General features: G+C 37.5%; 4 protein-coding genes across 5 annotated transcripts in view; 3 read left to right on the forward strand and 1 right to left on the reverse strand.

The window, feature by feature from the left end:
• Positions 1-23,449, reverse strand: part of LOC135206747 (A disintegrin and metalloproteinase with thrombospondin motifs adt-2-like) — a 315,467-nt gene that overhangs the window by 223,367 nt on the left and 68,651 nt on the right. The window lies entirely within an intron of this gene.
• LOC135208934 (TATA-binding protein-associated factor 2N-like) lies at positions 64-1,567 on the forward strand. Its single transcript, XM_064241523.1, has 2 exons — positions 64-484; positions 1,295-1,567. The coding sequence occupies exons 1-2, from the start codon at positions 99-101 to the stop codon at positions 1,371-1,373; spliced, it is 465 nt and encodes a 154-aa protein (XP_064097593.1). The 5' UTR covers positions 64-98; the 3' UTR covers positions 1,374-1,567.
• Positions 8,418-9,121, forward strand: LOC135209030 (uncharacterized). The gene is made up of 2 exons (XM_064241613.1): positions 8,418-8,725; positions 8,894-9,121. The coding sequence occupies exons 1-2, from the start codon at positions 8,471-8,473 to the stop codon at positions 8,972-8,974; spliced, it is 336 nt and encodes a 111-aa protein (XP_064097683.1). The 5' UTR covers positions 8,418-8,470; the 3' UTR covers positions 8,975-9,121.
• Positions 17,841-18,752, forward strand: LOC135209099 (uncharacterized). Its single transcript, XM_064241740.1, has 3 exons — positions 17,841-17,887; positions 18,025-18,295; positions 18,498-18,752. The coding sequence occupies exons 1-3, from the start codon at positions 17,873-17,875 to the stop codon at positions 18,509-18,511; spliced, it is 300 nt and encodes a 99-aa protein (XP_064097810.1). The 5' UTR covers positions 17,841-17,872; the 3' UTR covers positions 18,512-18,752.

Raw genomic sequence — 23,449 nt, forward strand, 5'->3', positions numbered from 1 at the left:
AATAATAAAACTCATTAAATAAATATTGAACTGAAAGAATATGCATTCAGTTAGTCTTAAATGAATTTCTTTTATTATAGATTATATTGCCGTTTGCAATGGCGGCTCTGGTTTCTGCCAAGACTGAATACGGGGGGAGCCAAGTAGGATACGGAGGAAGCGCAGGACTTGCAGGATACGCAGGAAGTAATGGTGGAGGATATGGAGGCAATGGTGGAGGATACACAGGAGGTAATGGTGGAGGATATACAGGAAGCGCAGGATTTGGAGGGAATGGAGGCTACAGGGCAGGAACAGGATATGGAGGAAATGTTGGAGGATTTGGAGGGAATGCAGTAGGATACGGAGGAACTGGCGGAGGATACAGAGGAAGTGTAGGAGGATACGGAGGCAGTGACAGTGGCTACGGCGGTACTGGAAGGGCATACGGAGGTGATGGAAGCAGGTACAATGGCGGTGCAAGAGGCTACGATAGAGAATGGAGGTATGACAACCTATTTACATACAATATATTTATTCGGTTTAATCTTAGCACTACATGGTCACAAAACCTAGGCATTAGAACTTTTACTCTGGGGCATCATAAAAGCACAAATTCACGTGTTATGTTTGGTTGAGTTTTGACGTAAACTTAAATTTTACCAACATACAACCAAAATACCAGCATATCATTTTATAACTATTATTACCAACATACTTTTACAAAAGGGTGGGGCAGCAACACATCGCTAGGAGCGTTTATTTATATCTGATGATAGTTCCATTACTAATAATGAGCTCATTATTTCGATTGTAGAAAAAAAACTCTTTAACTTGATCCCATGAAACTAGGTATCTCCAAATTCTTTTCGTCCCTCAACATTACTTTGCTCACCTTCTAACAAGAACTCCATCTTAGCCACACTCTTTTCCTATCATTTGAAAAATTCAAATATAATTAGCCCCACTTTTTACCCATCACCTAAAAAATTCAAATAAAGTAGCCACACTCCCTTTCCATCATTTGAAAAATTCAAATATAAGTAACCACAGTTTTTCCTATCACTTGAAAATTAAAATATAGGTAACCACACTGTCTTCCCATCACCTGAAAAACTCAGATATAAGTAACCACACTTTTTCCCACCACTTGAGAATTTCAAACTAGGTCGCCACACTTTTCCCCACATCACTTGAAAAATTTCAACATAGGCAGCCACACTTTCTTCACATAGTAACATGAAAAATTCAAATGTAAGCAAGGCATTGTTCTAAAAGCCAATTCCTCACTATAAATCTCTTCCTGCCTTCCCAGGTTATGGACCCCAGGATTCTTTACGGACGATTCCTTCGAATCTGGGGAGGACTACGACATCTTCGACCTCTACGATTGAAAAAATGAGAGCTATGTCACCGCCGGTTTAAACGAAAGTACAGCCAACCGTTAACAGATGATTCCTGATCATTTGGTCATTCAAATCAACAATTTTTTTTGTACTCAGCATTTTAGATAAGAATGATTTACAGATTAGTTTCGTATTGAATGAATTATGCTGAACACTGGATTGACAAAATAAAATATTTTGATGCCTTAAAATGTCTTACACTTAGCCTAGTTCCAAAGGACGACACAAAAACTAGAAATGTATACTATCAATTTCAAAGGCTTAATGAAGCTATCCTAGTGGGTCCTTTACCGTGAAGCTTCATTAATGATATAGTCTTTCATAAAGAGTTTTCGTCGTTAATATACATTTAGGCTTAACTTTCAAAAAATATGTCTAGGTTTCAGAACGATCCCAAATGAAATTGTGCTATTAATCTAAAGAACAACTTTCTTATGCAATTCACCAAAATGTATTTTTCAAAAATCTAAATACATATTATGCTCATGCAGACTTAATGTGACTTTGCTAACTATTTACTACATTTACATACACTAAAAAGTATAAACATTAGTACAAGCTACTTAACCATATTAATTTTTTCTCCAAATTATGAATTCACAACAATTCAAGTGGATTAATAAATTCATTAACGATCTATTCACCAAATGTGAGAAAAACTTTAGGTTGAAGCTTGCACTGTGAAATTCACTGGGCGGGAGTAATCTATCTATCTTTATATATATATATATACACGCACATATATATAAGTATATATATATATATATATATATATATATATATATATATATATATATATGTGTGTGTGTGTGTGTGTGTGTGTGTGTGTGTATAGTTAGTGTGTGCGTGTCCATAGTTAATAATATGAAAATATTGTTCAATACAGAATTGACTATACCTATGAAATAACGTAAAACCCAAATGGAATTATTATTGATGGGTGATTTTGTCTCGGCTACCTACACACACACACACACACACACACACACATAATATATATATATATGTATGTATTATAATACATATACGCATATATATATATATATATATATAACATATATACATATAAAGGTGTGCGCGTGTACGTGCATGTACACAAGTATAATAGATTCAGTGCATGCAAGGGCACAGCCAAAACCCCAAAGAATAAAAAGCTTTCCCAGTATAGCTCATGCAATATTAATAAGTGACTAACATGTAATATGCAATCCATGTGTGTGTGTGTGTGTGTGTGTGTGTGTGTGTGTGTGTGTGTGTGTGCTCTATCACAGTCCTCCAATTCGACTGGGTGGTATTTATAGTGTGGGGTTCCGGGTTGCATCCTGCCTCCTTAGGAGTCCATCACTTTTTCTTACTATGTGCGCCGTTTTATTATTATTATTATTATTATTTTATTATTATTATTATTATTATTATTATTATTATAGGATAAACCTTATTCATATGAACAAACTTCCAATGAATATGGTGTTCACTTGGAAGAAGGTAATAGGAAACGCAGAAAGAAGAGATACGTTCTTAGAAAAGAAACACCAAACCAACAAATAAATAAGGTTAAATAAAAACGTAAGGAAATTATCAAAATAAAAGGAAAATTGTTTTCGGGAAGCACCTCATTGTATCTTCCCTTGGACTCCTGAGGTTCCACAGTCCAACGGTGTGAGGATTAAAGGACCTCTGGAACTGAGAAGTTTGATAGCGAGGTACATTTATAACACATTGGTGCTAACATTCAGCATATCTGGTCTCTCTCGGCAGGAGAAGAGCATCAGGGACCAATTGTGAATGTTAAATATCTATTAAAACACACATATGAAAAATTGACAAACAAGAGACCATCCGTCCATGGTCTAAGCCTTAACTATTAGGAAGAGAAACCTGCCACCGCGAACCATTCTATCAAATGAGAGATAAATTTCTGGCAGAAGCAGACATCACACTGGAGATCAGTATTCTTTAAAGAAAGGACAAAGAACCTAAAAATGGTTACACTGATTTCATCACTGTTATACCTATATGAAGCCCTGAAATACGATACCTTTTCGTGCGGCACTTGCTGACACTTTCACTAGATGTTTCACGAAGTAAGAAGTGAGTCAAAAGTTACACCAAGTATAGTTGAAGCTTCAGACTCATTCAGCAGAGTCCCATTCTGAAGGGGAGAATAGGGGTGGAAAATCTGTATAAGATCTGTTAATCAACAGTGTTTTCGTTTAGTTGGAGTTCCGCCCTATACCCCAACGACTATGTCATTCACTAATTCATTACATGTCACGATTGAGACTAAGGGCAGCTTCATTTCTCATAAGTAGAGACTTGACTTGACTTCCAGGCCGATAATCATATCCATCTATATACACTAAAAATAACAGCGGACCAAGAACAGTTGTGGAACTCCACACTAAAGGTCTCGATTCGCTAAGACCCCATCAATAATAACTCGCTGCTACCTACTTGTAAGGAAATCTTGACGTAGTCGTAAATCATATCCACCCACTCTAAGATTCTGAAGTTTATAAGTAAGGACTTCGTGATTTACATAATCGAAACCAGTACTAAAATCTATCTGAATTACTTTACACTCAAAACCCTTTCAAGGTTGTCTTGCAAATGGCACGTCAAAATCTAACCGAGCATCGCTGGTACTTAACTGCTTCCTATATGCATACTGACTATCAGTTAACAATCCTTTAGAGGCCACAAAATTGTGGAGTGGTTTGAAAATACGTTTTTCATCATCTTTGGAGACCACAAGGAGATTAGAAACTGGCTTGTAACTACTGCAGTGTGCACATATGCCATTCTTCGCAACAGGCATTAATAAGCTTGCGCTCATCCGCAAAGACACTACTTCGACATGAAAATGTCTAGAATCTATCAATCTTCGGAGACACACTAGAAACCTTTAAAAAAAAAAAAAAATATATATATATATATATATATATATATATATATATATATATATATATATATATATATTAAGGTTTGGCTAGTGTGTCTCCGAAGATTGATAGATTCTAGACATTTTTATGTATATATATACATATATATATATATATATATATATATATATATATATATAGATATAAATATATATATATAGATATAAATATATATATATATAGATATAAATATATATATATATATATATATATATAATATATATATATATCATACATACAAAATCAATGAATAACTCACTTGACAACCGTTCAAGACGAAACTGCCAATCATGCTAACCAACATAACCTAGCAGGATCAATAAGACGCAGATTAACCATTTAAATGCCATTCCTCTGGAACGTACTGGCTTGATGGGAGACTCAACCTAGCTCCACGAATATCGATACCACTGTCGACCTTTTCGCGCGGGAGAAGTCATGAGACCGATATCCAATGCAATAACTGCTGTGTTCCCGTCCGGTCGCATCAATGCAAAACAGTGATCGTTCCAGCTGGTAAACGGCAATAGATTAAGGAGTGGAAGGCATGACATAACTGAAAAATGGAGGAGGATGAGTGAACAAAGCAGCGGATATCCCTATATAACAATCAACCCTACAGGAAACAGATACTGCTTTTTTTTTTTTCTTTTAACGCCTTCACCAAATCAAAATGATTGAGTAGACAGGTCCCCTCCAGCATTTGGAACTGAACACAATTCGTATTAGAAACCAGACCGAAATAAAAGAAAATAGTGCATCAATTGCTGTGCACAATGCAAGAACTTAACACTACAATCTCTTAAATTAGAAGTTGTTGGCAAAAATGCGTCACGACGGAACTTCTAATGCGTGACCAGTCAATCTGAAAGCAGTTGCTGCAATTATAAAGGTGAGATCAGACTGAGACTGCCAAACTCACCAAGACAGGAGATGAACAAGCATTTAGAAAACAAGACAAAAAACGCACATTCACGTTACGGCTCAAGTGATCGTACACAAAGATAAACAAAGCACGCGCAAAGTCCTTGTGAAACGTCGACTTCATTCTGAGATGCCATTTTCTCAAGTGCTAATTAGGAAATGACGAGAAGAAAATATGAATGACCTCGCAAAATATGCCACTGTAAACACGAGGGTAAAAATATAGACTATTTCCATTCCAAGAGGGAAAAATAATGTACAAAATAACGTCCTCTCAACGGGAGCAACGACGCAACAATAACGTACCATCAAGGCTGATCACCGAAAGCGAAGGAGGAAGACGAGACGAAGAAAAGATGAGAAGAGAGAAAAAAAAAGCACAAAGAATGAGAAAGCGTGAAATAACAACAGGATGGGATGCACACACATGAGTGATGTAACATCCGACAAAACAAGCATTATTTTCACGTTTCAAATGACTCCTTTTCATACACCAAGACGGTCTGATCTCAGAACAAAAGTGCTTGAAAGAATGAAAGGAAAGATACGCGAATTCCCTCTTGTTACAGAACTATTCTTTGTCGGTTGTCTAAATTTCACGCATTTTTTAACTGCTAAAACATGGAACGATAGGTTCCCCAGTGTTAAGATGGATAAGACTATTAATAAATAATTAATTAAGCAACTGATTAATAATTATCATCAAATATCATTCCATAACAAGTATGAGACTACATAGTATTTAAACCTCAAGATTTCTTTTTATTGAATAGCAAGATGTTTTTTCACAGAAAGTATTCAAGATTATACTTAAGGGAAAAGTATAATGGGTATGAAACACCTGTAAGACTTTTTGATCTACCCTTGAAAAAATATGTAAAAAAAGATCCGAAAAGGTTGTTTTAAAAATATATGCATTTTATCTTATTTTTAATAAAGAAGAAATTGATTTGTCTAGCAAATTCTCTACACAGACTCCCTACAATATGGCTTAATTCCGAAAAGGTACTTTTCGCAAATTCTTAAACGCAAAAAAAATGACAAATTCAATTGGCCTTCTATTGAAGCAGTCGAAAGAGGCACAAGGCCCAATTTGAATGATGCCTTATATAATGATACGATAACTTTTTTATATGCTATAAACTGACACACTTCAGTATGGCTACAGACTTCCTAGTAGGCAACAAAGTCATTAAAGCCCCAATATGTTGGTGACAGAAAAACTTATAAAAGTGACACACTTCCAAACAGAATGTAAACAGACCCAGTGGTTGAAAGGATTAATTACTTTCGCAGTTCCTACTACGTTACAACCTGACACAATTCCTAACAAGTCACCAACTGACCCACTTCTTAGTAGGTCACAAAAAAAATATGTTTAAATGTCAACCTATAAATAGATTTCACAACGCTACGCTCCACAATCAAAGATTCTGTAGTCCATATATCGTGCCGCATGAGAGGGCGACTATTATCATATTTACTTATTAATTAATGTATATATTTATTTACTAAGTTGTCTTACCAAAGGAGGCAAAACCTGGCACGCGCACTTTCATACTATTTTTAATTGATCAACAATAAATCATGACAGAAAACTTACGCTTTGCTAGAATACTTCGACGATCAGGTTACTTTACAGCTAGAAATATCTTTGCTGTGGAGTTCAAAGCATTTAATTGCTTCGTTGAGTCTAACGAGTTGGTAAAAAAAAAATAATTAATCAATAAAAAATGTGTCGGAATAGTTTTAGTCTGTAGAGACAAAATATAAACTTGAAGAACGATAATTCGTGAAAATTCAGGTATTCCTAATTCACTGTTATGTAAATCTATAATGAACATTTTCATGCTAGCTGCAAGAAATGAAAACTTCCCTATATTGAGAGAATGCAAATAATTCGCAAAGAAAATAAGAAATGAACGAAGGTTGGAAAAAATTTTCTTCATTTAACTGAAACAAAGAAAATAGATATATTTCTGATCGATGGTTCGGTACAAAAATGAAATATGATAATAAGGTGCAAGGAGATCAAACAAACTGTATCAACAGCCCAAGGATAATTATTCTTCACGCACGCAAACATACACACACACACACACACACACACACACGCACACACACACAAACAATGGTGAAGGTAATTAAAAAATAGAAGCTCAACAACGAAAAAGAATGACGAAGAACATGGATACGATAGAGTGCGTAAAGGACCTATTAAACATTAAAACACAGAAGGAATTGTGCGGGGGTATTGGGGACGAGTGGGGGAGGAAGTCGGAAACTGGGGGAGGTACAAAAGTTCCAGTAAGTGGTATAAAAGGGGGAGTGTAAGTGAACACCATCATCAGATTCAATTCTGCTTTTATCGGTCACACCAGCGTCAGAAATCGAGATGAAACTGAGAACCGTGAGTCTAGATACACCAATATTTTTTTTAATGATTATACGACTTCAACAGAAATCAAACTACATTTCAAGAATACGACACTTCACTATACTATATCAAAACCGATTAACAATAAGAAAGACGCAACTGTATATCTTATTCACTTTAAAAGAGGAGGAACGGTTAGTCTTCATTACATTAATCAGCCACATAAGAGAAGGAAAATTTATGAACCCTCAATATTACACCGAAATCAATTCTGATCACAGCAGTACAGTGGTAGTCATAAGAATGATAACTGAAGGACAAACTTAAGAGTAAATGATATATTTCATATTTATCATTACAGTTATTAACACCTATTAAGGGTACTGGTGGCAGTACGTTGTGGTTTGTTAAATTGCCAAAAATAAACACAAACGTACATACATACATACATACATAAATACATATATATATATATATATATATATATATCTATATATATATATATATCATATATATTATATATACACACACGAATGTACGTATGGGTACAAATATTGTGTAAAGCATTTTCCTCGCAACTGCAGGCAGTTCTCGTATTTGCTGTCATGGCGCTTGCGTCAGCTTCTGGTGGTTACGGAAGTGGGGGCGGAGGATATGGCGGAAGTGGAGGAGGTGGAGGTGGATTTGGAGGAGGAGGAGGAGGATACGGAGGGGGCGGAAGTGGGGGATACGGCAGCAGCGGAGGAGGTGCAGGTGGTTTCGGAGGTGGAAGTTATGGAGGAAGGAAGTGGAGGATACGGTGGAAAGCGGAGGTGGTGGAGGAGGATTTGGAGGAGGAGGATATGGTGGAAGCGGAGGTGGTGGAGGAGGATACGGTGGAAGCACAGGTGGCGGAGGAGGATATGGTGGAAGTGGAGGAGGCAGTGGATATGGAAGTGGCGGAGGCGGTGGTGGCTTTGGAGGTGGAGGATACGGCGGAAACGGAGGCGGCGGCAGTGTATATGGGGGTGGAGGATATGGCGGAAGGGGAGGAGGTGGCGGAGGATTTGGAGGCGGTGCATACGGAGGCAGCGGGAGTGGGTACGGGGGCAGTGGAGGTAAATAAAAGAAATTTGCAATTCTTAATTTTTTTTTAAAGATAATAATGAATATCCGTTTTTGGAGCTCTTGGCTTCAAGATAAAAAAAAAAAACATACTCTACGTACGTAGCCTATAATTATTTATCATAATTCAATACATTATCAACATCTTTTTTTTTTTTCAGGTTATGGCCGTTGACGAGATATTGATGAGGCAACTGGAGCTGGCACTGAATTCAGTCATTGATGTATCGCAAAATAAATAAATACTTAATGTAACGCTTCCTTTGAGATCCATTTTACCCCTGAAAACTTACTTCTTGTTACTATTATATCTATTTTTGTTTAAAATCGGTAATTATTCACATTGGAACACGCTTAAAAGGCCTTTAACTTACAAAGCAAACTTCAAGCATAAGAAGTACCCACATATGATAGAAAAAAAAAAGGAAAAATGGCCAAATAAACAGGTAACCTTCTCACGATCAATGTGCACCAGATAACAACAAATAGCACCAATGTTATTGGGTTTCACTTGAAATAAATATGGAGGAGTCTTGCAGTTCGATTACTTGGAAAATCGGTATTCTTGTTAATGAATGAATTTTTGCCTTTGTCCTTCAAGATGTCCAAAATAAATTGATAATTATACTCGTACATTCGTGCAAACGATATGACGTCAGGCCTATTTGGAATTATTTATGAGATAATAATTTTAAGATATTACGTCTTGATATTACTAAACTTCAACGGTAACATTTATGAATTATGACCGCAAATAAAAAAATAACTAAGGCAAAAATACAAAATAGGTTGTAGCAGAAAATATGCAAACATCAAGAGAGAAATATCAATATTAGTAAAATTATTTCTGCTCTTTCAGTGTTAACATGCACCTATTTAGCCAATTGTAAAATCTTATTTAAACACGAGTATTCAAATATTTGATTGATCGCCAAGAGACTAAATGAAAAGGTGTAAACATTAACTATTGAAATTAAATAGTCCTCTCGAACATTTTACGCACACAAGCAAGTGCTATACGTGATGCTTATTAACTGAGTTATGAAAAGTTAGTACATCTTAGTTTTACCAGACCACTGGGCTGATTAACAACTGTCCTTGGACTGGCCCGAAGGATTAGATATTTTTACGTGGCTAAGAACCAATTGGTCATCTAGCAACGGGATCTACAGCTTATGGTGGGATCCGAACCACACTATGTCGAGAAATGAATTTCTATCACCAGAAATAAATTCCTCTGATTCCGCGTTGGCAGAGCCGGGAATCGAACTTCGCACCACCGGATTGGCAGCCGAGCTCGAAAACCACTCGTCCAGCGCGGAACTACTGAGTTATGAAGCATTCACATAAACGGAACAAACATTGAAAATGACGTTTAATAAGATTCAAGGTGGAAATATTGAAACAATATTCGACAGAATAATGTAAAGAAGAAAAACGCAATTTAATGGAAAACAAAGTACACATTCAACGTATGAACTTCAATAAATTGCCCAGATATTTCAAGGAAAATGTCTGGGCACAAATGATTCAATACATAAACCATTAAAGAGTCGGCAGAAAATATTTCAGTGAAAACCATTTAAACAAAACTATCGATTCAAGGCAACTACTTAAAACAAACTACAGAAATGAATATTATGGTAAATACAATCGATTCAAGGCTAAGAATAGGTGTAAACGAAAGGTACAGCCTATTACAGGAAAATAAAACAAATTACTACGAAATATCCAAGACATAAGAGCTGCATAAAGTCAGCGTTCATAGAAATTATTGAAAGGTAATGGAGAAACATTTATAGAAAATATGAAAGAGAACATTCATAATTGTACAATTTATTCCATCACATAAAAATTCAAACAGCTGGTTTCGTGTTATTAAACGGTAAACGGCTTCTGTGAATACAAAAATGGAAGCTACTGTTTGGCGATTAAGAAATATTTCAACAACCATTCTTACCGAAAGTTCCTGGTAAAAGTAGTAAAAATATGAAAAGTATGTATGTATGTATGAATGTATGTATGCAGACACATATATATATTGCGAAGAAATGTGGTAAAGCTTCAAAACTATAGCGTGGGCGAGTAATGGAGCTCTTGGTTCGTGTTTGTTGGGTTTGTGAAGTGCCTGCTGCCAGTTAACTCCACCTACTGTTGTGGACAGGTATCCAGCGGGTTCTTGGACAGGTACCCCAGGGTTCTTGGTCGGTACCCCAAGGGTTCTTGGACAGGTAACCCCAGGGTTCTTGGACGGTACCCCAAGGGTTCTTGGACAGGTAACCCCAGGGTTCTTGGACAGATACCCCAAGGGTTCTTGGACGATACCCCAAGAGTTCTTGGACGGTACTAAAAGGGTTCTTGGACAGGTATACCCCCAGGGGTCTTGGACAGGTACCCCCAGGGTTCTTGGATGGTACCCCAAGGGTTCTTGGATGGTACCCAAAGGGTTTCTTGGATGGTATCCAAACGTTCTTGGACAGGTACCCCCATGGTGCATGGACAGGTACCCCCAGGGTTCTTGGACGGTACCCCCAGGGTTCTTGGACGTTATCCCCAGGGTTCTTGGACGGTACCCCAAGGGTTCTTGGACAGGTACCCCCAGGGTTCTTGGACGGTAACACAAGGGTTCTTGGACATGTACCCCCAGGGTTCTTGGACAGGTACCCCCAGGGTTCTTGGACAGGTACCCCCAGGGTTCTTGGACAGGTACCCCCAGGGTTCTTGGACAGGTACCCCCAGGGTTCCACCTCAATCGAGGTGGAAGCGGACAGGTACCCCCAAGGTTCTAGAAAAGGGGGTGAGTCTACCAGCCTAATCGCTACAGATTTGATAAAAAATCAGACGTATATACCCGCCTGACACCTAGCCGATACAGAAGCACTTATATTCCTTTCAGCCCAAGATATTAGAAAGGCATAGTGAATTCGATATTCCATGGTATTTGTGGTTTAATATTTGTGTGAGCGTGTGTATATATAATATATATATAATATATATATATATATATATATATATATATACATACATACATATACACATTATGTATACGTATATTTAGACTGAAGCATCATTACATCAACGATAAAACCGCTTAATACTAAAGAAACATTAGGCCGATGGTTCAGAATCGCAAAGAAATGAAAGATCTGACATAGTCAACGTTTTAACTTCTTGCCCAAGTCTAGTCATTCTACCTCCTTCCTTCTCAGCTAACGGTTGGTTGCGCCTTGGTATTTGTTTGTTTTTTTATTTGTACTTTTTTACTTTTTCGTTTTTACTTGTCAATTTTTAGTTCTTTTTTGTCAATTTTAAGTTAATTTTATTCTTGTATTTTTTTCACTATATTAAGAATCCTGCTCTTATTGAATGTTAATATGTATGTGGTTTTATCTCAACAGACTGAAGATGCACATTGTATGTGCGAAACGACTCAATAAATGTCTCTTCTGATGTGGTTGTCTGCGATTTCCAGAATGGATGTATGTGATTTATACTGCATAGCCTATATATATATATATATATATATATATATATATATATATATATATATATATATATATATATATATATATATATATATAAAAGCAAAACTGGCAGCTGTTTGTCAAGATGCAACTTTAGTTGGCCTTGGTCTTTCGAAATGATTAGCCACTCATTATATTTAATATTCGGCAAATACCTGGGCCTTATCTATTAAAGTGAAATGTTTATTTTAGTTTTCTGTGAAAGAAAACTTTTGTGATGGCTTTCTGTCAGTCTACAGACCACCACCGAGCCATGAGAGAAAAGTTATATGGTACAGGACGCTGTACAGAAAAGTCAACTGTGCTCAAGAAATTTCGGAGCATTTTTTGCTTGTCCTGGTTGGTCCTATTTTAAGCAGATGAATCAAGTCTAAATTTATATATAAACAATCATTTTTAATAAGATAACACGATATGAGAGAGGGTTCTGCAGAAGAGACTGATAATACTAGTTCATAAAGCCAAAAAGAATTGAAATTTAGCCAATAAATATTTAAACATTGTTGACTGCAATTTCTACTGTGAAACGCAGAGAAAAATATAGTTCATTTTCTAGGTGCTAGTAAGTCGGAATTTTTGTCAGCACTTCAACATAAGAAGAGACATTGAAGAAGAGATGAAGGAAAATCAGTCGTGTAAATAGCTTCTTAAGAACAATATTTCAACATCTAAGAAAGGAAAATCTATAAAAGACAAAAAAAATATATTTCAATGTTAATGCAATCCTTATGGCACATGATTACTCGCAAAAATCTTGAAAAAAATCTTAAAATTTATGAACAAAACACAATAACCGACTTCAGGAAGACTTCAGGACGAGTAGACTAAAATCTGAAGATCACAATTATATCCACCACACAAACGAACACGAGATGAAAATAAAGTCGGCGCAAAGAACAAACAAAAGTCAAAATACTGAAAACTATTAGAAGAAACATAACATAATTATGTAACAAGCGGAACGACCACGTCAGCCATCAAGGTTAATGAACGCCAAAAGAAATTAAACAAGGAACGATTTTGAAATCGAAGAAACAAACTAACGGCATGGTCAAACAAATAGAAAGAGGGCGGAGGATGGACATGGGGAGGGGGATAAGAGGTGAAGGCAGAAGTGGACCGAACTATAAAAGAGAAGCAGAGAGACCCACCAGCATCAGAACTCAGCTGACTTCATCCGGTCAAGACCTGATTCCAGTCTCAAGATGAAGCTGAAAACAGTAAGTCAGATTGTTACAGTACGAAATGATAAGTTCGTAGTTACTGCAAAATATCATTCTTTTATTAGTATCTTATACCACTGGCTTTCATACCACATAATGAAGCATTGCGTCGAGCACGAAACAGCCAAGAAAACACTTATTATTTCACAGGGCATCAGGAGAGATTACCAGTTGTTCTGTCTTTTTCCGCATTTCTAATACCTATTTTTCTGATCGCTTTCCTTTTCCATTTCAGGTATTTGTGGTGCTCTGTGCAGTGGCACTAGTGTCTGCTGGAAGTGGAGGTGGAGGATACGGAGGAAGTGGAGGAGGAGGTTACGGAGGAGGTGGGAGCGGAGATTACGGAGGAAGTGGAGGAGGCGGAGGAGGATTTGGAGGCGGTGGAGGATACGGTAGCAGTGGAGGTATGAAGCAAAAAATTAAGTTTTCTATTGTACTTTGATTTAGGTACAAAATATTTTGCACTTTCATATTATAACAAGTAATACGTTTGTGACAAAAACAAACAAATTAGCATCTCAATATATTCCGTTTTTTATCTTACAAATTAATTTATCATATTAATAATTAACACACATCCCTCTTTTCCAGGTTATGGTCGTTAAGAAGCACTGTTCCGAAATCTCAGACTGTCTAAGAATTCCCTGAATAAACCCATTACAACGGCCCTTTACATTTCATTCCGAACCTTTCTTTGCATTTCATCAAATACCGAACGATGGAACCGTCTCTCAACCACTTGTGTTGTTATGAAACTTTTCAATGTCTGTTCTTTTCTCTTCTCAATGAAAACCTGAAAGAGGACAGTTTTCCAAAGAACTGAATAATAAATATCTAGACAATCAAATACTTTTATTATTCATCAAATTCGTCAACTTTCTTCGAGTGAGGGAGATTAAAAGTGTCTTAGATCTGACTCATTACACCAAAATATGAGGAAAATCATGAATTTTGAAAATGATATTGCAATATGGATCATATTCTACACAATTTTCCAGGCTAATCATAATGACTCACGACTTCATTGGGGATAAGAAAAGCAATAGTTATCAATGTGCTCAGAAGATGTAAAACTACCAAGAGTTCGCTGAACACAACAGCAACACAATAAACTAGAGAACATTTTGTTATTACTAAGGCCATTGTGATGGCTCGTGTTATGAGAAAAATCTCCCACAACGTGGAAGCAGTATAATGAAGGCTGTATGAACTAGGCGTTGCCCTCTATTTAATTTTCATTTCACGTGGTAAGGAAAATGCAGCTAAAACCTCCCTAATGGTGTTCAAAATCCTCTACCACATTTACAATGTAAATAGTAGCTCTCTTGCATAATAGACATCAAGGGATTGACAAGGCTTCATCAGGTGTTAATTTGTCTTCCTGGATACTTTGCAAAAATTACAAAGAAGACTGGATCTCTATGAATAGCCTATCAAAGCGATCACTCATTGACCTCAAAGTGAAATTCTCTCTCTCTCTCTCTCTCTCTCTCTCTCTCTCTCTCTCTCTCTCTCTCTCTCTCTCTCTCTCTCTCTCTCTCTCTCTCTCTCTCCACGCTTTGTTTCCAATCTTCTCTCATCAAATTTCAAATTTCCATCTCCTTAATGTACAGTTATCGTAATAATAATAATAATAATAATGGATACATACCCAAGTGGGTATGTATCCACCATTGCGGCTTGTTTAGTGTATACAAGCCTGTTGGGGATTACCGTAAAAACATAAACAAAAGACTGTAAATATTATAAAAGATAATGACCACCAAGAAATGTTAAGTCCTTAACAATGACCCCCGAAAACCCTTGGGGTCACTATCTACGAAAGATCCAAATTATGCAACAAACTAAACTAAAGGAAGAAGCTGCTCCAGTTATTTTGGGTCGTGAAATTTTTTTAAAACAAAGCAATAATAAAAATCTACAACAAAACCTGTCAAATTAACATAAATACTACACGAGTCTCTTTCGCAGGCTTTTATAGGATAGCTGAAGTAACTTGAAATGCCTAATTTTGCGGTGAAGCTTTCAACTAAATTTGTAACTTGCTAAAAAGTAATCAAACCACGACTTTAGTGTTTCTTAATTCTGTTACATTTATGTTTGGAGTCTCACTCTTTCAGTTTTGTCTAGCCACAATTCCTACGATATAAAATCACTGGTTTTTTTTTCTTATGAGAGTTCGTTGTTAAGGGAGAACAATGCGAAAAATTCTCGCTAAAACAACGTTTGAAAGATAAAAGAAAAATCTAAAAGGTAAATTAATAACCAAAAATATATTGGAAGGCTGAGATAATAGTAAGACATTATACAAAGCAAAAGCTATGAAAGTTGAAAAAAATTATTATTTTCCTAATTTCACCACAACGACTGCAGAAAAGGATTAATGAAATATCGACCATAGATTCACACTTTGAAATTTGTCCTTTTCTCTGAATTTGCTGCAGAAATAATGGGGAGGCTTTTACTAAGCAAGACATGTTTTCTCACACTACAAACACATGGTGTCAAAAAGTTACCTCAAAGAAGAGAAGAAAACTGATCGACTATAATACTGACAGATGTAGATCAGGGATAAACTAGTTCACAGCAAAATGTAGATAAAAAGTTTTATTGGTAAAACTGAGCTTTATGATATATCGGTTACCCAACCTTTCTCACCAGACAATTCTATATTTTTTTAATAACTCTACGGAAACAACGAACATAATCAAAATTAAACAGAAGATCACGGGAGTAGCCTGTAATGGTGATTATGAGCGAACACATTACCAGCTTTAATTTCGAACATTCCAAAACTAATGTGCTAAAAATGAATCTTCTGTCTCCTAACAATTCCTAAAGTCTTCCTTCTGGAAATTTAGCGCTGCATAGTTTCATCTTAGAAAGAATTTCACTTTTTCATTGTTGCTAGTTTCATCTTAGAAAGAATTTCACTTTTTCATTGTTGCTATAACTCCATAATGTGTGGAAGTAAAATATTTTTCGTATTCGGAATGTGACCTTAAGTAGCTTCCAAAACTTGTAGGATATAGAGCATCAAAATTTTAAGCACAAAAGCACAAAGGGACAATGGTAGTGGAAAGAAAATTTGAAACCGCCATTCACAACCGTACACCGTCCCCATAAAAAAGTAACTAAATAATACAGAAAGGTCAACATAAGAAAATAACGCAACAACTCTGACACGATGGTTCAAAATCACAGAGACGGGAAATACAAACAAAGATTAGGCATAACGCCGAAGTAGGAAAAGTGTTTACAAATAAGCAACTTCATTTGGCTTTGGTATTTAATAACGGCTATCATCCACACTGAATTTAATATCTGACAAAATACCTACACCTCTTCATTAAAGAGAAATAACGTTGCATTTTCTTGATGCACCAAGTTGAAGTGACTGTATCAAGTCCAAAGTCCATATTCATAAAAATAATTTTTATGAGCTATTAAGATATGAGAGAGGATCCAGCAGAACAGACTAGAAACTGATCACGTCACTCTAATAGAGACAGACAGAACAGAAATTTAGCTCTGAAATATTTTATCACTGTTGACCACAACTTCTACTGTGAAACGCTCAGAAAAATACAGCCAACTTTCAAGTTGGTTTTATTTTTCTCAAAATGTTTTGATAAGTCGGAAATTCCGTCAGCATTCCGAGAAGAAATTTTTCAATAACTTTGATGTGACCGACAGAGCGCAGAATACAAAATGCTGCTGGAGAAAGCTAAATGAAAATATATTTAAAGGAGATTTTTGGGAAAATCGCAGAGCAATGAGCGCCATGAAAGGGCACTTCACATCGCCAAAGCCCCAAAAATAAATTAATAATTTTTTTTTTAATTTCAAAAAAAAAATTAAGAAAACAAAATAAAATAACAATACCGTTCAAGATAAAGAACACTCTGAAAGTACACACTTCCATTTGAAATTCATGTAAAAATTCATTTAATGAATTTATAAAGAAAAAGGAACGGATTACCGAACGAGTAGAATGATATCTGAATTATGTCCTTCAAGCAAACAAACAAGCTGGCAGTCATATCAGTGCAAAAACAAACAATAAAAAAATACATAACATATAAGAACAAGTTTGACTTATGTAACAAACAAAACGAACTACATCAACTCATCAAGGTTAATGAACACGAAGAAAACTTAAACACAAGATGATTTTGAAATAGAAAAAAACACTGAACTGTACGTGGTTAAGCAAATAGAAAGACCATGGATGCGGGGAGATGGAGGGAAGAGAGAGAGAGTGGGAGGGGGGAGAGGAGAGGATATGAGTGGAAGGAAGAAATGGACCAGGGTATAAAAGAGAAGCAGAGGGAATCACCAGCATCAGAAATCAGCTGACTTCATCCGGTCAAGAGCTGATTCCAGTCTCAAGATGAAACTGAAAACAGTAAGTTCCAGTACGGATTGATAAGGTAACATTTAATACAAATAACCCTACTTCAATAAGATCTTACGCCAAAACAGTTTGTCTTTTTCTGTATTTCTGATTTATATTTCTCTAATTGATTTCCTTTCCAATTCCAGGTGGTTGTGGTGCTCAGTGCAGTGGCACTAGTGTCTGCTGGAGGAGGAGGAGGTGGAGGATATGGTGGAGGTGGAGGTGGAAAAGGAGGTGGAGGTGGAGGTTATGGTGGAGGTGGAAAAGGAGGTGGCGGTGGAGGCTACGGCGGAAGTGGCGGCGGTGGTGGAGGATTTGGAGGCGGAGGTTATGGAGGAAGTGGAGGAGGAGGATATGGAGGAAGTGGAGGAGGCGGAGGAGGATTTGGAGGCGGTGGTGGATACGGCAGCAGTGGAGGTATGCAGCAAAAAATATTTTCTATTGTGCTCTGATTTAGGTACAAAACCTCACTTTCATACGATCGCAAGGAATAAGGTTGTGACAAAAACAAACAAATTAGCATCTCATTATATTCCATTTTTTATCTTACGGAGGATGACGAATCTGACAAATTAATTTATCATATTAATAATTAACACACATCATCCCTCTTTTCCAGGTTATGGTCGTTAAGAAGGACTGTTCCGAAATCTCAGACTGTCTAAGAATTCCCTGAATAAACCCATTACAACGGCCCTTTACATTTCATTCCGAACCTTTCTTTGCATTTCATCAAATACCGAACGATGGAACCGTCTCTCAACCACTTTGTTGTTATGAAACTTTTCAATGTCTGTTCTTTTCTCCTCTCAATGAAAACCTGAAAGAGGACAGTTTTCCAGTGAACTGAATAATAAATATCTAGACAATCAAATATTTTTATTATTCATCAAATTCGTCAACTTTCTTCGAGTGAGGGAGATTAAAAGGGTCTTTGATTTGACTCATTTCACCCAAAACATAGAGGACATGATGGATATTCAAAACGAAATTGCAATGTGGATCACATTCCAAACAATTTTCCAGGGGAATCATAATAACTCATGATTAATTGCTCTAGATTGATTAACGGCTAATTAAGACCTATTCTCTAATCGCTTTTTGTGAATAGCACTGATTACCCTACAATACTGCACATAACATTTCGACTTCATTGGGATAGGAAAAACAAGTTATCAATGTGCTGGAGAGACGTAAAACTTACCAGAGTTCGCTGAAACTTATCAACAACAACAGAATAAACAATAACCATAGAACATTCTGTTATTTCTGAAGCCACTGTGATGGCTCGTGTTATGAGAAATATCTCCCACAACATGGAAGCAGTATAATGTAGGCTATATGTAAAAGGAGTTACTCTCCATTTTATTTTCATTTTGTGTAGGTAAGGAAGATGCAACTAACCCTTCCCTGACGGTGCTCAAAATCTTCCGCCACGCTCACGATGTCAAGAAAGCATTGTGATTAGTAGCTCTTTTGCACAACAGATGAACAAGTGATTGCCTAAGAATGATAGCCCTCATCGGGTGTTGATTTGTATTCCTAGTTACGCTGCATGAAGTACAAACCCATAAAGGTATATTTCGGTACTTATCATTTGTGACAGTCCTAGACTATTCCTGTTCGTATTCCTTTCGATGGGATATCACGAACAGTACCTGGGAAGACTGGATCTCTATGTATAGCCTATAAAAGCGATCACTCATTGACCGGATAGTGAAATTCTCTCTCTCTCTCGATCTCTCTCATCGGCTCTCGTCTCTCTCATCCCTCTCTCTCTCTCTCTCTCTCTCTCTCTCTCTCTCTCTCTCTCAAAATTATTCCCCATTTTCTCTTATAACATTTCAAATTTCGATCTCCTTAATGTACAGTTATTATATAATAATAATAATAATAATAATACTAATAATAAAATATAATAATGAATATAATAATAATAATAATAATAATAATAATAATAATTACTGGTGGCGCCGTGGAGGAGTGGGTTAGGTCGTCAATAGACTTAAGTCAAGTTAAGCAACATTGGGGCTGGTCAGTATTTGGATGGGTGGCCGCTTTCTTCGGCGTTGATTCCTTGGAAAAGGATTTTTAACATAATTTCCTTAGTCTACTCAGCTGTAAATGAGTACCTCAAGCCCCTGATGGGGTATGGGGTCCAGCTATGGGTTAAATAGCAAAACTCAGCAATGATGGAAAGAAATGAAGGAATAAACGACAAACGACGTAAATGGAACCTCTGGCAACAGAGGAGCTTCGTCCGGCAACCAGGTATTCAACCCAATTGAAGGGGAAGACGGTCAGGTACTTGGAGGTCGTCATCCAGCAACTGATCACCACAACGACAATAATCAACAGCCTGAGATTGGAAGGGCTACAGAGGCAAAAAGGAAGAAATGGACAAGAGAAGAAAAAAATAAGGTAAATATGGAGATGCTACATCAGAAGCAACCCGACGGAGAGAGGATATAGAAGAAGATTGGTCAACATCTGGAATGAGAGGAATACACAATCAGAGCAGAGGCTGGCAGACCAAGTAAGAAACATAAAGAAAAAGAACTGGCTCTCCCCAACAGAAAGAGAAGAACTGGAAAGAGAAATGTCACACGACAACGAATTACACGAAGACGAACTGAGAGACGATGCCACAGAAGACGACAGGGAGGATGAGGTATCAAACAACGACACACGAAGAAACACCGACGAAGTAACAGAGAGGACGGAATGGGTAGAAAAGATCAGACAATGGATGGAGCCAGATACAGAGAGAACAAAGATCCCCTCCATGAAAGCCTACAACACCAAGAAATTAAGGGAGAAAACAAGTGAGGTCAATGAAATAATGGGCATAATACAGACCACCAGTATCACAGAAACAAATAACTTGACATATGCAGGAGCAAGATTAGTAGCAGAACTGATGGGGATTCGAACACCAACACCACCAGCACAACCAACCCAACAGAAACCAAAACAGCAACCTCCTTGGAAAAGGCGCCTGGAAAAGCAAATCATGGTGATGAGATCTGACTTGAGTAAACTGAAAGAGATGGCAGAAAAAAGGCTAAGAAGCAAGAAAACAAGGGAGGAACTCAACGAGGAAATACAAAGTACAAGAGAGGGGACTAAACAGCACCATAGAAGATGTAAAACAAAACAGAGGCTTAAGGCCAAAGCACATAAGATCCAACGGTACATGAACAGGAATAAGGGATACCACCAGAACAAACTATTCGGAACCAACCAAAAGACTATACAGCCAACTAAGAGGGGAAGAAAACCACCCCCAGGAAATTCCTGAAGCCGAACCAAGTAAGAGACTCTGGGAAAACATATGGAGCAATCCGGTATCACACAACAAACATGCAACATGGCTCCAGGAAGTCAAGGAAGAAGAAACAGGGAGAATAAAACAAAGATTTCACAGACATCACGACAGACACAGTCAGACACCAACTAAAGAAAATGCCAAACTGGAAAGCCCCAGGTCCCGATGAAGTCCATGGATACTGGCTCAAAAACAAAAAATTCAAGGCCCTACACCCACGAATAGCAGAACAACTCCAGCATTGTATCATCAAATCACCAAGCACCCAAGCATTGTATCTCAAATCACCAAGCACCCAAATGGATGACCACAGGAAGAACATCCTTAGTACAAAAAGACAAGAGTAAGGGAAATATAGCCAGTAACTACAGGCCTATCACCTGCCTACCAATAATGTGGAAGTTACTAACAGGTATCATCAGTGAAAGGCTATAACCTACCTAGGGGAGACAACACCATCTCCCCCACCAACAGAAAGGCTGCAGAAGGAAGTGTAGGGGCACAAAAAGACCAGCTCCTGATAGACAAAATGGTAATGAAGAACAGTAGGAGGAAGGAAAACCAACCTAACCATTGGCATGGATAGACTATAAGAAAGCCTTCGACATGATACCACACACATGCTAATAGAATGCCTGAAAATATATGGGGCAGAGGAAAATACCATCAGCTTCCTCAAAAATACAATGCGCAACTGGAATACAATACTTACAAGCTCTGGAATAAGACTAGCAGAGGTTAATATCAGGAGAGGGATCTTCCAGGGCGACTCACTGTCCCCACTACTCTTCGTAGTAGCCATGATTCCCATGACAAAAGTACTACAGAAGATGGATGCCGGTACCAACTCAAGAAAAGAGGCAACAGAATCAACCATCTGATGTTCATGGACGACATCAAGCTGTATGGTAAGAGCATCAAGGAAATAGATACCCTAATCCAGACTGTAAGGATTGTATCTGGGGACATCAGGATGGAGTTTGGAATAGAAAAATGCGCCTTAGTCAACATACAAAAGGCAAAGTAACGAGAACTGAAGGGATAAAGCTACCAGATGGGAGCAACATCAAACACATAGATGAGACAGGTATACAAATACCTGGGAATAATGGAAGGAGGAGATATAAAACACCAAGAGATGAAGGACACGATCAGGAAAGAATATAAGCAGAGACTCAAGGCGATACTCAAGTCAAAACTCAACGCCGGGAAATATGATAAAAAGCCATACATGGGGCAGGTGCCAGTAATCAGATACAGCGCAGGAATAGTCGAATGGACGAAGGCAGAACTCCGCAGCATAGATCAGAAAACCAGGAAACATATGACAATACACAAAGCACTACACCCAAGAGCAAATACGGACAGACTATACATAACACGAAAGGAAGGAGGGAGAGGACTACTAAGTATAGAGGACTGCGTTAACATCGAAAACAGAGCACTGGGCAATATCTAAAAACCAGTGAAGACGAGTGGCTAAAGAGTGCATGGGGAAGAAGGACTAATAAAAAGTAGACGAAGACCCAGAAATATACAGAGACAGGAGAAAGACAGAAAGAACAGAGGACTGGCACAACAAACCAATGCACGGACAATACATGAGACAGACTAAAGAACCAGTACAAAAAGAGGCATGATTCAGTGGCAAAAGCCCTCCACTGGAGCCTGCGCCAAGAAACATCAGCTACCTTGCAGTAATAAGTGGTACGAGCACCAACCTGAGGGAGTGATAGAAAACGATCAGGCAAAGATCCTCTGGGACTATGGTATCAGAACGGATAGGGTGATACGTGCAAACAGACCAGACGTGACGTTGATTGACAAAGTCAAGAAGAAAGTATCACTCATTGATGTCGCAATACCATGGGACACCAGAGTTGAAGAGAAAGAGAGGGAAAAAATGGATAAGTATCAAGATCTGAAAATAGAAATAAGAAGGATATGGGATATGCCAGTGGAAATCGTACCCATAATCATAGGAGCACTAGGCACGATCCCAAGATCCCTGAAAAGGAATCTAGAAAAACTAGAGGCTGAAGAAGCTCCAGGACTCATGCGAGAGTGTGATCCTAGAAACGCACACAATAGTAAGAGAGTGTATGGACTTCCTAAGGAAGGCAGATGCAACCCGGAACCCCACACTATAAATACCACCCAGTCGAATTGGAGGACTGTGATAGAGCAAAAAAAAAAATCAATAATACTGTATTATTATATAGTGACCCCCAAGGGGGTATGCA

Source organism: Macrobrachium nipponense, chromosome 11, assembly GCF_015104395.2.
Source record: "Macrobrachium nipponense isolate FS-2020 chromosome 11, ASM1510439v2, whole genome shotgun sequence".
Classification (NCBI taxonomy): domain Eukaryota; kingdom Metazoa; phylum Arthropoda; class Malacostraca; order Decapoda; family Palaemonidae; genus Macrobrachium; species Macrobrachium nipponense.